At 36.3% G+C, this 14,137-nt stretch overlaps 1 protein-coding gene across 1 annotated transcript; it reads right to left on the bottom strand.

The window, feature by feature from the left end:
• Positions 1–25: 25 nt before the first annotated feature.
• LOC103701842 (histone-lysine N-methyltransferase ASHR1) lies at positions 26–14,097 on the bottom strand. The gene is made up of 15 exons (XM_008784042.4): positions 14,009–14,097; positions 12,217–12,525; positions 10,962–11,107; positions 8,527–8,661; positions 6,988–7,042; positions 6,778–6,896; positions 4,973–5,061; positions 4,775–4,856; positions 4,556–4,654; positions 4,356–4,446; positions 4,126–4,245; positions 3,831–3,937; positions 3,421–3,490; positions 2,204–2,267; positions 26–513 (listed from the first exon to the last, which is right to left on the bottom strand). The coding sequence occupies exons 2-15, from the start codon at positions 12,323–12,325 to the stop codon at positions 354–356; spliced, it is 1,446 nt and encodes a 481-aa protein (XP_008782264.2). The 5' UTR covers positions 12,326–12,525; positions 14,009–14,097; the 3' UTR covers positions 26–353.
• Positions 14,098–14,137: the final 40 nt, after the last annotated feature.

The following is a 14,137-nucleotide window of genomic DNA, read 5'->3' as shown; positions in this document are numbered from 1 at the left end:
ACTATGACAAATGGAACCACAGGCCTTTAACATGACAAAAAGTTTTTTCATTTACCCTTTTTGTATCCAAACCACAATATTTAAGAATACATAAAAAAATATCAGTAATACATGTTTCAATAATTCAGTATTTAAGCAAAATTAGAAAGAAAAGATAAAAATCTGGGGCGAGCAAGCTCCAACCACTAACTATAGCAACATTCTGAACACGACGTACCGACAGTTCAGTTCAATGTTTTACTCAGATCTCTTCCATGGCTGCTAGAATGTGCGGCAACTTGAGGATTCTCGACAATATTGGAAGATTTCTATTGTCAGCATCTCTGGAAGTCAGTAAATTAGTTGCGATGTTGTCAATCACTGGCTGAGAGCTTATAAGAAGCTTCAGCGCGTGCCTCCTCAAGCTGCCTTGATAGATCTCTCATAAAAGGTGTACCAGTCCCATGAGTAATTCGGAGTACATCCATTGCCTTGGCGAATGATTTGAGAGCATCCTCAGTGCACCCAAGTGCCCTGCAGGAGGAGGAGAAATATATTTTCAGCTAGCAGCTGCCAAGATTTCCACAAATAACCAATGACAATTAATTTTCGATTCAAGTGATTTCACTTCACAAGTTTTGTCTCAGCTTCCAAACAGGCTTCACTTAGTAAACAAACCATTAATCTAGTTGGGATCTGGACTTGCAACTCATTCATTAAATGCATCTAAAACAGTTGAGTTTGGAGATAATAATGATCAATTAGGCAGGCAGATAACAACCTGTAGCCCACAATTCAGTCAAGGAGAAGAGACAGAGAAAGGGAGGCCTAGGAGGGTATGGACAGATTACTGAGCTTGCATTCACAAAATTACAGGAATGGGGGGAATCACTTTCTAAAAAGATTTAATAAACAGTAAGTGGAAGCGCTTGGAAATTCCAACACCAGCTCAGTAACTTCAGGTAACCCCTCCGAAAAAACTACTAAAAAGTGCAGTTGGAAAGCCATAAACATTATAACTAGGAATCCAAATAGTACCAAACACATGCAGGAAAGGAGAGAGGAGTGAGCATTTAAGGTGAGGTTCTGCCTAGAGAAGGAAAAGGAAAAAAAAAAGACATGGTTTGAAGTTTCAACAAAAACACTGATTCCAAAACTAAAACATACTCATCTCATCAGAAATGATCCAAAACTCAGTCGTTCTGGAGTTTCTGTCAAAACTGGTTTGCAGGGTAAACTTACTGCATCTGCAGGTGTGCTGAGATACTGTTTTATCATTTCATTTCTTTGAATTCGCGGAAGCATTTTCTCAACATTAACTTAGATCTAAGAATATTCTTCTTCCAGCATGAATTTCAATATGCTTCATACTAAAGAACAATCCGTTTCAGATCAAGCACCTAAAACCCAATGTACTCTGATAGTCTTGATCAAAGTTTAGCAAAATAAATTACTACTACAGGGTTAGAGAATTAAGTAGGTTAGATTCTTTTACATTGAAGAGAAGATACTCTTATCAACCTTTCAGAGAATGATCAAGTATATTGCCTTGCACTTTTTGTTTCTTTTTAAGCTAGGATTGGCATCGTATTTTAGGAATTAAAGTAAAATTAGAGTCTAGGACGTGCTTGCATGTTTTTTTTTTCATTTTTCCTCTCCCATACAATCTGGTGGGGCCCAGAGAAATCTGGATGGCTGGGGCCTGCAGGGGGGACTTTTCGTTGTTTTAAGGTGGGACCCAGCTTCAGGATAATGAAGCCAAACAAAGCCTTTCCAATTATACGTCAGTACATCACCACACGTACTTCTATATTATCCAGAATTCCAGCCTTAATCTTCTGATCACAGTTCCACAATGTACTACCAAACCTCTACGATACATATGCAAGGCACTAGGCTGCTGCCACCCAAGAAAGTTGCAACAGTGTTTTGCTTAGATGGATAACTTTCCAACTCTGTATAGGTCAACCATAAAAAAAGACCATCTAATCCATTAGTCAGTCTTTTGATACATTTCCCAATGTCCACATTAGTTTCTAACCTTACAAAAATCAACTCTTTTTTTCTCATTGTTTAGCATATTTTGGAGATACCTAAGTGAGCTTATAACTTTTATAGGTTATCCTGAACAAGCTAACCAGATGTACCAAGATTGCAAAGAACACAAATGTTCACATAGAAACTACCAAAAGATTGTTGGAAAAAGGGATTAATTGATTCTTACCACTCAAGCTTCCCGCAAGCACAGAATTGCAGCCCTAGCAGCGGGTGAACTGCTGGATAGACTCCTGCAGCAAGGAAGAAGCAATTAACTGATTCTCATCACTCAAGAATTCAGTAAGTTTACTTATCTCTAAATGATGTCTAACGTATTGTTTTACTATTTCTCTTTTAGTTCCAACTTTCTTATTACATATTCTTACTAGTTTCAGATTAAAACCACTAAAGCTATACATACAGACAACGTGTTAATAGTCTAGTATGATGTCTATGCATTCTTGAAATGGAATTATTCCCTACATCCTTTCCAAAATTTTCAATATTTTTATTTTTACTTGTTTTTTGGTACGAGATTTTAATGTTTATATTTCTAAATTCTAATCTGCTTTAGACTTAAAGCACTGAGTTCATAAACAAAACTATCTAGAAGTTTTGAATTATAAATGATTTATAGTTAGGTCAAATATAATTATAGTTTAGGTCAATTTCTAAATGATTTATACTTGAATCAAAGATGACTCTAATTTGAATCCAGAACTGCCTCACTGAGTTGCTTTCTGGGTATCAATCTGGTCATTTTGGGTTGGATTTAGGTCAGCCATCCCGCTTGTACCCATGCACCTGAATTTCTAACATGTTCATTGCAGCTAAAGTCAATATAAGTAGTTTATTACACCTTAACCAATAGATTTATCCCATTTATATGAGGTTGACTTTATAAACTAAAGCTAACCGTTTTTAGCGTGCAAATATGCACAACAAAAAAGCAATAGATAATGAGAAAGTTACGACAAATAGAATATATTCACGAAATAGGAATTAATACATAAGCCAGTAACATCAAGTAACAGTTAAATAAAATCTAGATTTTGATAGAGTTCATACTTCGCAAATTATTTGTATTATAAGCAGGGTAAATTGCAGTAGGAATGTAGATTTCATGGTGACTGCATGGCACATAATTTGATCAATACAATGTGGAAGCATAAGACATTGAGTTGATTGAAGTTATACCAACACAGAAAGGTAGATCTTTTCCTGAAACAACCTTATATATGAAGAAGGTAACTTAGGTCTTAGCATCCAATGTTTATAATGTATACTGTTTTCAGTAGCATAAACCAACATATAAGGACAACTAAACACTAATGGTTGAAAAGCCATTCAAAGAACTAAGCATCATAGGTTTACTATTTATTAATGAATGCATATCTGCCATACTTTGATAAACTGGAATTGTTAATCTGCAATATGTTAAGGCACCTCTCCAGTCTTTTAGCTCCATCAAGATCTGCACAAGTATCAAAAATCATATATGAATTGATTTGCATCAATAGACAAACAACAGTAAATTTCTGACAGAAAGAGCAACGGATTATCTATTTCAAATGTTAAAGCATACAAACATAAATATGTAGATTATCTGATGCAAAAGTGGATGTGGTGTTTTTGTTCAGCATACTTTGTATTTTTGGAACTAAATTCTAAAACATAATTTGAAAAGAGTAGTAATCATTAGAAAAGGTAGTAATTTATCTCCAAAATATGTGGTGTTATTCATACATCAGTTAGAAAGGATAATGTTAGAAAGCAAGGAGATACACAAAGAAGTGATCAAGTAGTGACCACACCTTTATGAGAATCTCACGGGTTCGCAGCAAATTGATTGAAAATTGATGACAGAGCTTAACCTGGAGCTGCTCGATGGTTTTGTATATAGCACTTGCTTCAGAATAATCTATTTTCTTGTCAAGATTTTGAAATTGGCATAAGAATTAAAAATAGCCAGAACCAATTGATGAATCACTGTCCTTGCAACAGTTATATGTATAATTCCATAAAACAAGAAAACATAAATTATAAATCATGAAATTCAAGCATATGTTATGGCCTGCTATTTTAGCAGGTGAACACAGATCAGGATACTGCCAGAGGACAGAATGGTAGAAGCTTTTTCTGATAATTCTGCTACTTCACTAGCAATCTTCTTTATCTCTTGTTGATCCCTAGCAAGGCCACATTGCTGGCACAGAAAAGCTTTTTTATCTGCATACAGTGCTCAGTTAAACATTTGACATCGTGCATTAAAATGAAAATTTAAATAAAGAAGAATTTCATTAGTTAACACAGTTTACATAGGTCATTTCTGGACTAACCTGACTCAAGAAGCAAGAAGCCATTGCATTTCTTGTCCTTACATCTATAACCTTCCAGGATAGCATTTTCTCGAAGCTCCTCATATGAATTCTTGACAATTTGACAGCAAAACCAGGTCATGAAAAATTCAAACTAAGCAGAAAGTGAATTCCAAAAACAAAGGGAACAGGCCACTAAAATAAATAAATTAACCAAAAACCTTTGTGCAGCAAGAACATGTGCAGGTGAAAAAATACTGCTTGAGATCTTTTTGTCGTGTCTGGGTGGTTGCCGCAGTTTCTATATAACTTATCAAGACCTGACAAGGAGAAAGACGTTAGTACCTTCAAACCAAGTCCATATCCCTGGAAATTGAATGATATTGTAATTAAAATGATAATGACCAAGTTCAAGCGAAGATATAGGAGAAAGAACCCACCTCAGTACCCTTAGGTATAGGTTCCATAGCACGGACAAAAGCTACTCGACCTTCAAATACCAAAACTGAATTGGGCAAACAACTGAAATTCCAAATATTTCCAGCACAGAAATTTCTCCAATTTAGACCTAAGAAAAGAATTCACTAGAAGAAGCTTTTGCAGAAAAATAATAAAGAACATATATACAAGCTATGAACCTGTGGTTAATGATGGAAATTACAGGATATAGTCCAATCCCCAGGGGTCTAAGTTCATTATCACAGATCGTATGAGCATTGCATGCCAGCTGCATCATATTTATCACAACATGTCGTAAAGAATATGTGTATGCAAACAAACATACATGTGTACACAGATATAAACATCTAACTCTGTATAAGTGTTGGATATGCCAGTATCCCTGTTTATGGGCATGTGTGTCTGTATGCAAATTATATATAACATGTATGAGGTGAAAATATTAATGATTACCTTTGAGATAGTAGTGAAAGGTGGATGTGCGGTGATATGCTTTCGGGGTGTGGAATGGCTGCCACATATCAGTGCCAGCAACCTAATACAGTTGAAAACTCTGGGCAATAAAGAGTGTGCTAGTAAATATTTCTGGTGTGAACTTCAGAATGAGGATTAGTCAACAATTCATGTCAACATTGGTTTTGGGACCTTTTTGTAGATTTAAATCCAAGCAATTTTTACTTTTCAAGTGTTAAACTAAGCAACAAAATATTAAAAAGATACGAGAGCCAATCTACCTGCCTTAGCCAGACACTGGAAAAAAACATTTGGAAAGGATTCACTAATGAAATTATAGCCTTAAAGAACACAAGAAGATGTCCAATATATTCACCTCTCATAATAACCTATTGTTTTCAACTTGGTATATAGAAGCTTGCAGAAACCAATGCCATAGGCCTTCTAATGTTCATCTTGAGCAAGCATCTGGAAACCCCATTTGCAGTTTAATTTCTGGAACAACACTTGCACAAGCATAGTGATCGGTTATCACTATCCCTTTCCAAAAGCAATCTGATTTAAGATCCATTGGCAATCTATATTTTCTTTACACTAACAGCATCAGGACTCTTGCAGATGAGAGACATACATTTGACTTAAAAATTCTGTTCCTATAGGGCTCTTCATCTTGTAAGTCACTCGATCTGCCATGTTCCCTTATGTTTATCCAAGTCTAGGGGAGCCTTAAAGGGTTGCTCCAGTTGTATCAGCTTGAACTACACAAGTCTCCGTACCCATCAGCTGACCTTCTTGATTTGTGATAAACTCCCTTCTTGCCCAAAGTTGCCTCTTCATGGAAATTAACAACATTCTATGGAGGGTCAACATACATTATGAGCCAGTAAGAAAGCACAAATACTAATGAATCACTAGCCAACCGCAGGTAATAGACCTTGCCTATCATCAAGGTGCCTAGGCAACTTTAGTACAAAATTGATCATTTCTTTTCCCAACTATTTCTAGTTCACACAAATATACAGACATACATAAGTCTTTATGCAGAATGCACTAAACATTCTACACAGCATGGATGCAAACACCCACATACATACACCCACAGATATGGAATGAAGTTATCGAATAGGTATTGATAACACCCAGATATGAGATAAGCAATTAAATAGGTTTTCATCCAATCAAATAGCAAAAAAAAAGCCAAATATGGTACAGTAAAGGATGAGTTCTAAACATGAATGTGATGAAACCATTTTTAGAGATACTCAATAACTTATGTCCAGATTTTGAGACAAGGCTTTATGGTTATGGACCTTATGGTTATGGTTTGCACATGATGTCCTGCTTATTCCTATTTCTCCCAGGTATTTTTGTTGCATTGTTTGTTCTGGTGAAATGACAATTTGATCCTAGATGTAAGAAAAAATAAATGACAAACTGTCTCTGTGTGCAATAGCCTAAATTAGTTTTTTTAAAAAAAGTAAAAAACACAGACAATTGTACAGCAAGTATGCAACATTAATTTCAAATTCACCTTTGAAAAATTGTGTGTGATCTCCTGTAAATCAATCTCCAGTGAAGGAAGTACTAACTTGACAAGGTTGGCCATCTGTGCATAAAGCACTAGCTGTTCCTTATCAACATCAGAGATATCTTGGTGCATATAATTATAAAACAAAGAATGTATCATAGAAATATGGCACTGAAATAAATTTTCCACCAAATGAAAATAAATCTAGGATACGAGATTCCAAAGCCTCCACCAAGCTGTAGTTATCTATTGCAGTAATTGGAATAACCTAAACAAAAGGACAAGAAAAGTACGTCACAGTGCACAACTCTAATGCATAAATTGCTCTAATAGTTGGTTCATAAATAAATTGTAACCCCAGTATAGTAATGAATCAACACATCTTGTCTCAACAGGATTTTAGAAACCATGCAACATTACATATTTGAACACAAACACAAGCAAGAGAGAGAGAGAGAGAGAGAGAGAGAGAGTCTTTCAGCCATACTTCGCAGACTTAGTCTAATACAAAGTTAAACGTATAATCTTTTACATTACTTTGTAGCATTAGGACTTCATTTCCTGTGTAGGGACACCAAGAAGTACTTAAACACAACCATCAAATCAAATACAGAAGATGACAAAATCTGAAAAATTAAGTCTATTTATAAATAAAAAGCCTTCATTATAATGATAGAACAATTTAATAGCTAACTAAAGAGAGATGTAACATCGACAAGGAAAAACCCAATTTACCATATATCCATACCGATAGATAGATAGATAGATAGATATCACCAAGAAGGTTCAAGTACCAGTTTTGGCACCCATACTGGCACCTGGCCATACCGTGTGCTGATATGACATATTTAGCATGCATCTATAGTGTAAGCTATTTAGATTTACTAGCAGATTAAGGTAGTGTAGATGTCAAATATATGGTTTTCTTGCATATTTTGGGCAGCTAGTTGTTTGTATAAAGGGAGTGTTGCATATCTTAGGATGATGGTATGTATCAAGTATCAGCATGGTGCTTCCCCAACTAAATTGAGGTGCAAATAAAATAGTTCAATCCTCCATTGCTAGTTGCGAAGCATTGAAAAGAATTGGTCATATGTTAGTAACTGAAAGCAATTGTACTTATTGGTAGCTTCGAGCAAATCAATTGAAATTGAGAAATATAGGTTCTAGTAGTACCTACAAAAATATCATGGTATGGGTATTAATTATTGAACAGTATAATAAGATATTAAGAGAAATATATAAGATTTTCGCTCTGCATTCCCAAAAAAAATTAGCATAGCAACATAGGCAGCATCGTACCTATCTCAATTAATTATTAATCACGTATCTGTGCTACCTTGTACAACAAGGAGAGTTGAAGAAAATTAAGTTTGATAAGAGGCCATTATGCATTAATACTAATAAAAATTTTTGAAACAACAAGAAAGAACTGAAGAAAAATGAGAAATTCAAACAAAAGAGCTACTGATCACTAGTACACATAAAGAGGATGAAAAGTTGAAATAGAAACTAACAGGATCATATGCTCAATTGTTACATAAGAAAAAGAGCTGCTACAGAAAATTATTAACAAAATTAATGATCTAAATAAGTTCTATCCAAGCAACTGTAGCAACTTGCAGGAAAAGGTGACAACATAGCTTTCAGCTGGGCAGATGGAAAGAAAAACAGGAAATGAACATGCAAGAAGTTTGCAGAACATGCTATCCAAAGTTCCAAAGTCCAAACAATATCAAATATGTAATTCACCTGCTCATTTTGCAATTTTCTCCTTAGTATCAGTCTCACCATTAGACGAATAGTAGGAGTGAGCTTTTTCTTTCTCTCCTCACTGAGAGCCACAAGAGCTTGGCATTCTAGTTGATGTAACTTCCATTCTGATTTCTGATAACAATAAAACATAGTCCAAACATTAGATGACAAAATAAGCAATTGTCAAACTTACAGCAGTCATTTTGTTTCTTCGCCAACTCTCTGTACCATCATTATAGTGATGGAAGAAAGTGGGAACCATGTGATTATTTTGCCTATACATCTGATAGGCTGTGGAATTCATATTTCCACAACTGCAATAATTTATACTTCCACCTCAATGCACTTGTTGAAAATTGGGTGGGCCCTATTTTTGAAATTAAGGGTAGGAAGATTATCACTTGTAAATTCCAGAGTCCTTGGGGTCCACAGCTGATCCGATCAGGGAGAATGAAGATTTCCTTCAATTTGTTCAACTCGAATTTCTCGGAAGATAACTAGATGAAGATAGTAGTATTTCGAATGTAGTGCATTAAATTTTCTTTTCTTTCATTAATTCTCCAAATACACTAAATTGAGGTATATAGCCTCTATTTATAATACTAGTAAGGTCCTTCCTTTCACAATTTAGGTTGGATTCCTCTTCTAGTTCGAACAGGATTAGGTATCCTAAAATAAATATGACTAATAAAAATATTCTAAAAAAGCTAAAATTTAGAAATATTCTAGAAAAAGCTAAAATTCTTGAGGAGGTAAATCTCGATTTATACATCAACTCTGTCTTCTGTCGCTCCGACTGATTTTTCTCAAATAGAGAGCTGCACCCGGTCAAAATCTTATTCGAAAAGAAAACTTTCGGTTTAGCCAGCCTGTTTCGGAGCCTAGAGGATAGAATTTCATTCCAACTTAAGCTTCTAGTTATAGATCTTGACAAATTATCCAATTTTTTAAAAAAAAGATTATCTTAATCGAGCATCATATGTCCAAGTTATGACCTCCAAAAGTTTGGCCACCTGCGACTCGGCTTTCCGATGTGGCGATCTCGCTCCTGAACTCTATCCAGCCCTGCTAGTAGTGGCCAAAGTGTTCCACATTGAGTTTAGTAATCCTCTTGAATACTCGTAGTGACCAAAGTTATCCACATCGAGTCTAGTGATCCTTCTAGATATCTATAGTGGCCAAAGTAGTTAGTCTACATCGAGTTTGGTGATTCTCTTAAATACTCGTAGTGGCCAAAGTGATCCACATCGAGTTTGGTGATCATTTTGAATACTCGTAGTGGCTAAAGTGGTCCACACCAAATCCGGTGATCTTCCTAGATCAACAGCCCTTGATGGTCCCCATAGTCACTATCACATTCTTTATTGCATTTTCCTGGTAGACGAACCCAACTAGCATAGCATAATCAAGGGTTTGAAGGCAGCAGTTCATAGAATGGAACAGTTGGAAATGACCAAAATTACAAACATCTCATCACAATTCAAACTCCCAGGAAGATCATATACTTTATCATCGCTGGCCATAAAATGTTGGAATGGAAAAACTGTTACAATTGCTGTAGAAATCTATCCTTGTTGGGGACTTAGTACATAGTGAACCTTGACATATTGACATTCTTAGTATACAAAGAACCTTGACATATTGGCATATTCTTTTACTTTCATGAAACAATCCAAGTGATCTTAGAGCTATAGTCAAAAGATTTATCATTCAATTAGATCAGGTTTGTTTTTCAGATCATTGATCCTCTGATATATCTATTGCACACCTGAAAAGACTGCAGTACATATATATATACATGCATCTAGCATATGGATGCAACAACATCCTTCACAAATTAGAAGACTACCACAAGAATGTTCCCATAATTTTTCATGAGTCACAATGTCTGGTGCTGCATTATGATCGACAAAGGTTTTTATCTCTGTGTGCTTCTAATGCAGGAAGGTGCTAACATGGATTTATATAAATACATAAGCCTACTGTGCAATACATATATATATATATATATATATATATATATATATATATATGCACAAAAGCTAAGTAAAAGAGCACATATGATGAACATTTATCAGACATTAAGGGCACAATTGGTTGCGCATGAGCAGGCATTCAAGGTCACTGCAGGTATGTGTGAAGTTACTTTAAGTATTTGTCCCAAAGTGGCCCCATGTAAGTTCACTCATTGAGAAGAATTGGGCTCAAAAATACAGGAAGTGACTTGCTAGTTGGGAGCCAAAGTTCCTTTTGCAAAATGAGTTCCCATCCATCCACTTACAGGCAACCAAAAAAGCCCCAAGAGTCAATCACCATACTCTTTTTTGAGTTAGTTCTTGTACTGATGGGCATTACCAAAACAAAGAAAGCAATAAAGTGAATTTATGATGCTACAATCTATGGAAAAAATAATTGACAAAAAAATATGACACCTGGCATGCGGTCCCACAATACCATGCAACCCGACAAGCTGAACATTTCCTTAGGTTGTTGGATGCAAAACATCCATCACAACTTGAGCCACCAGAAATTTTATTAGGTGTAGATGCATAAGGCTCTTGACAAATAATGACTTCTCCTGCAAGATATAACTCGTGTCAGAATTACAGAAATTAGGGATGCATTATTTCACCAGCTCATCAAGTATCATAATTTCACAAGTCAGATGTCAAACGATAAACACATTCCAGTCTAGGTTTGCAGCTAGAATACAACAAATACTAATCAGTAAGTGAATGGTGAGATGCGGTTAAAATGTCAACAGATGCATGAACCAATAATAGTTTCCATCTACTAGTTTGTTTTTGGGCATCCAATATATTCCTCAAATTCGTTGTTGTACTCTCCAACATTCCATGTTATTTCCTCTCTTCTACCAATCTCCAAAGGAGTTAGTGGTACATTCGAAGCTAAGTGGAGGAACTATCAAGTGGGGCCATCCTCAAAGCAGTAGAGTAGTTTGACCGGGAAGTCGTATTTCGCTCTATGAGCAAAAGATCATGTATCCGCTTGTGTCCACAGCACCTAGCTTGGAATTTGGCAACCAGAAATTTCTTCCCTCTATAAGCTATAAGGCATACATGAGCAAATGATCATGAAATTGATTATGCCTTCTAGCAGTTGGTTCTTCTTCAGTCAATCCATCAATTCGAGGTAAATAAGAAACTATAGACTCCACAGCTATCACATCCTAGAGGAAAACTGGCAAATTCTTCAAGGTGCATTACCAAGTTGACCAAAGTGTGGTGCTTAAATATTCTGGCTCAGCTGGTGTTTAACTCCCCTCTTTATAGCATTAACCACTCATCCAAGGAAAATATGAATCTTAGTAGACTCCACATCCGTGAAGATCACAATCAACTTGGACAGCAACAACAGTTGCCATTAACATCATGATCATGTCATCTTTTATCGACTATCAATCTCCACACTTGTTTGTCCTAACTTGAAGACAAGGAGACACTAATTACCCCAGTTTGTGGAGCGAGCTCTTCAATGACCCTACTCATGAAAATTTTCAGCTTCGCCATCTGCCTATCGGACGAGGCAAGTAGTTTTTGAGGATATTTTGCAAGACATTTCATCGAGCACTTTGGACTCAAAGAAAGCAGGAGGGGTTTGCAGCAGAGTTTTTCGATGGTGTGAATTCACCGCGAAAGAGAAGGAGATAAGCATGGGATGACCGACCCGGTGAGAAGTCACGGGCGGTGACGAGACCGCGGCCCTTCCCTGGGATGGAGGCGACGGTGAGGCCACGGGCGGAGAGGGCGGTCTGGAGGTCGTCCATCCAAGCCATCGGGGACACGCCGGGGGCTTCTCGCGGGCGCGCGCTTTTGATCGCCAGTGACTGGAAAGAAAGCGCTGCGCTGGTTTGCTGCAGCTACCTTCACTTCTTTGGTTCGCCCCGCGTTTTTCCCGACCCTTCCGCCGAACACCACCATTTTCCAGACACCCGCATAAAGTTTTTTTATGCCAACTTCGGGTCCATCCTTCAAGCTGCTCGTGGAGCTCGTCGGACACGTGGCGGTAAACAAGAGGAAGGAATTCAAATTGGAGAACATTTAATGGGAGAATATGAATATAGGCTGCCAAGCTAAATTCCAGGTATATTTTTAACGACTCATTTAGTTCAAAGAGAAGGGAAGGGAGAGGAGCATGATCAACAGAAAAAAAAAAAAAAAAATCATATTTCGTGGAAATTTTCAAAGATAAGAGATAAAAATATAGCCTTTTATGAAAATAAGATTTTCAGATTTTATAGAAAAGAAAAATCTCTACGGGGCATGAAAAACTTCAATTTTCATCCGTTGGAAATGGGAAAAAATTGCTTTTCAAAAATGCCCTTAAACTTTTATATAGAATGAGATTTTTATTATTATTAAGGACATGACTAATATTTTATATAATTTTTTCAGAAAAGTAAATGTTCCACAAATATAAGTTACTCTGCAATGTGCCACTTTTCTATAGTTAACCCAACATGTAAAGACCGTTTTTTCGGTCATCGTATATCTAGATATCAGCTTTGCAGAAAAAAATTTTCTACAAATCAAACAAGTCCTAAGATTAATAGTAGGGGCTCATATGGACAATACACCTACTATATGTCATAAAGGGATTGGCGTAGCGTGTAACATTTGTTTGTCACGAAGGAGATTTGATTGATTATGAAACCACCAAATCTGACAAAATTTTAATGTGCATATCATAGACAACAGGAAATATTTTCCATATTTTAGATTCCATAAATCTAGGAGTGGGGGAGTTAAACCGCTGAAGTTGCACCTAAGAATTCCAAGTTAAGCTATGATAGGTAAGGTAAGGCAGATATTCAAAAAGTAGCCATTGTTTAACTATAAGCAATGCTAAGCTAACATCAGCCAAGATGAGCAATCTTTAAAAATCTAGGTTGCCTCAAAACCTTTTTTTTCATGGAAAGAATACCACCAAGGGGCATGACTCTAGAAGCCCTAAACAAGAACCATTTTATATTTATGATGGTCATAATCTAAGAGAAATATGAATTATCATGTGAGACCAACCCACACTATAATTAGCCCAATCCAAATCCCTGGGAATGTCCCACCCAAAAGACAAATCGCTACCGAGCTACATTCGTTTTGATCAAAACATCGAGATAAGCCTCAATTCCTTTAATTTTCTTCTGATTAAAATATAATTCTACTTCTTTTTTTCTTTTTTGATACAACAGTGACTCTACGAGCTACACTCATAAAAATTCAAAAAAAAAAAGACAAAGAAAGAAAAAAATGGCCGCAAGTCTCTCCCAAAAAAAACTGTTCTAAATGATGATGTATAGTATAAAACTCTTTCGAATAATTCTAATTTTGAAGCTCCATTTCCAACTGGTAAACTTTGTGAAATGACAGAGCTAATTCCAGTTTCCAACCGGCATCTCCTACACTCTGATATGATATGACAGGGGTTATACCCTTTGTATATGACAAAAGCCACGTACCTCTGGACCCTTGACAGAAAACTCGCACCTTGATGCGTGCTCTCACGTCCTTTTTCGGCCAATGTAGGGGAAAATTTGTTGCCTATAAAAGTGGGCTGGCATAATCTTGAACTCCGCAGAGGATTGGCC

This window comes from Phoenix dactylifera, chromosome 9 (assembly GCF_009389715.1).
Source record: "Phoenix dactylifera cultivar Barhee BC4 chromosome 9, palm_55x_up_171113_PBpolish2nd_filt_p, whole genome shotgun sequence".
Lineage (NCBI taxonomy): Eukaryota > Viridiplantae > Streptophyta > Magnoliopsida > Arecales > Arecaceae > Phoenix > Phoenix dactylifera.
Note: the sequence above shows the minus strand (reverse complement) of the source record. Positions and strands in the feature narration are given on the sequence as shown.

Coding starts and splice junctions, on each gene's coding strand:
- LOC103701842 (XM_008784042.4), bottom strand. CDS start 12,325: ATGGCTTGGATGGACGACCTCCAGACCGCCCTCTCCGCCCGTGGCCTC. Junction 4,857..4,972: donor ATTTCCATCATTAACCACAG/GTTCATAGCTTG, acceptor TTGGAATTTCAG/TTGTTTGCCCAATTCAGTTT. Junction 4,655..4,774: donor CTATACCTAAGGGTACTGAG/GTGGGTTCTTTC, acceptor TCTCCTTGTCAG/GTCTTGATAAGTTATATAGA.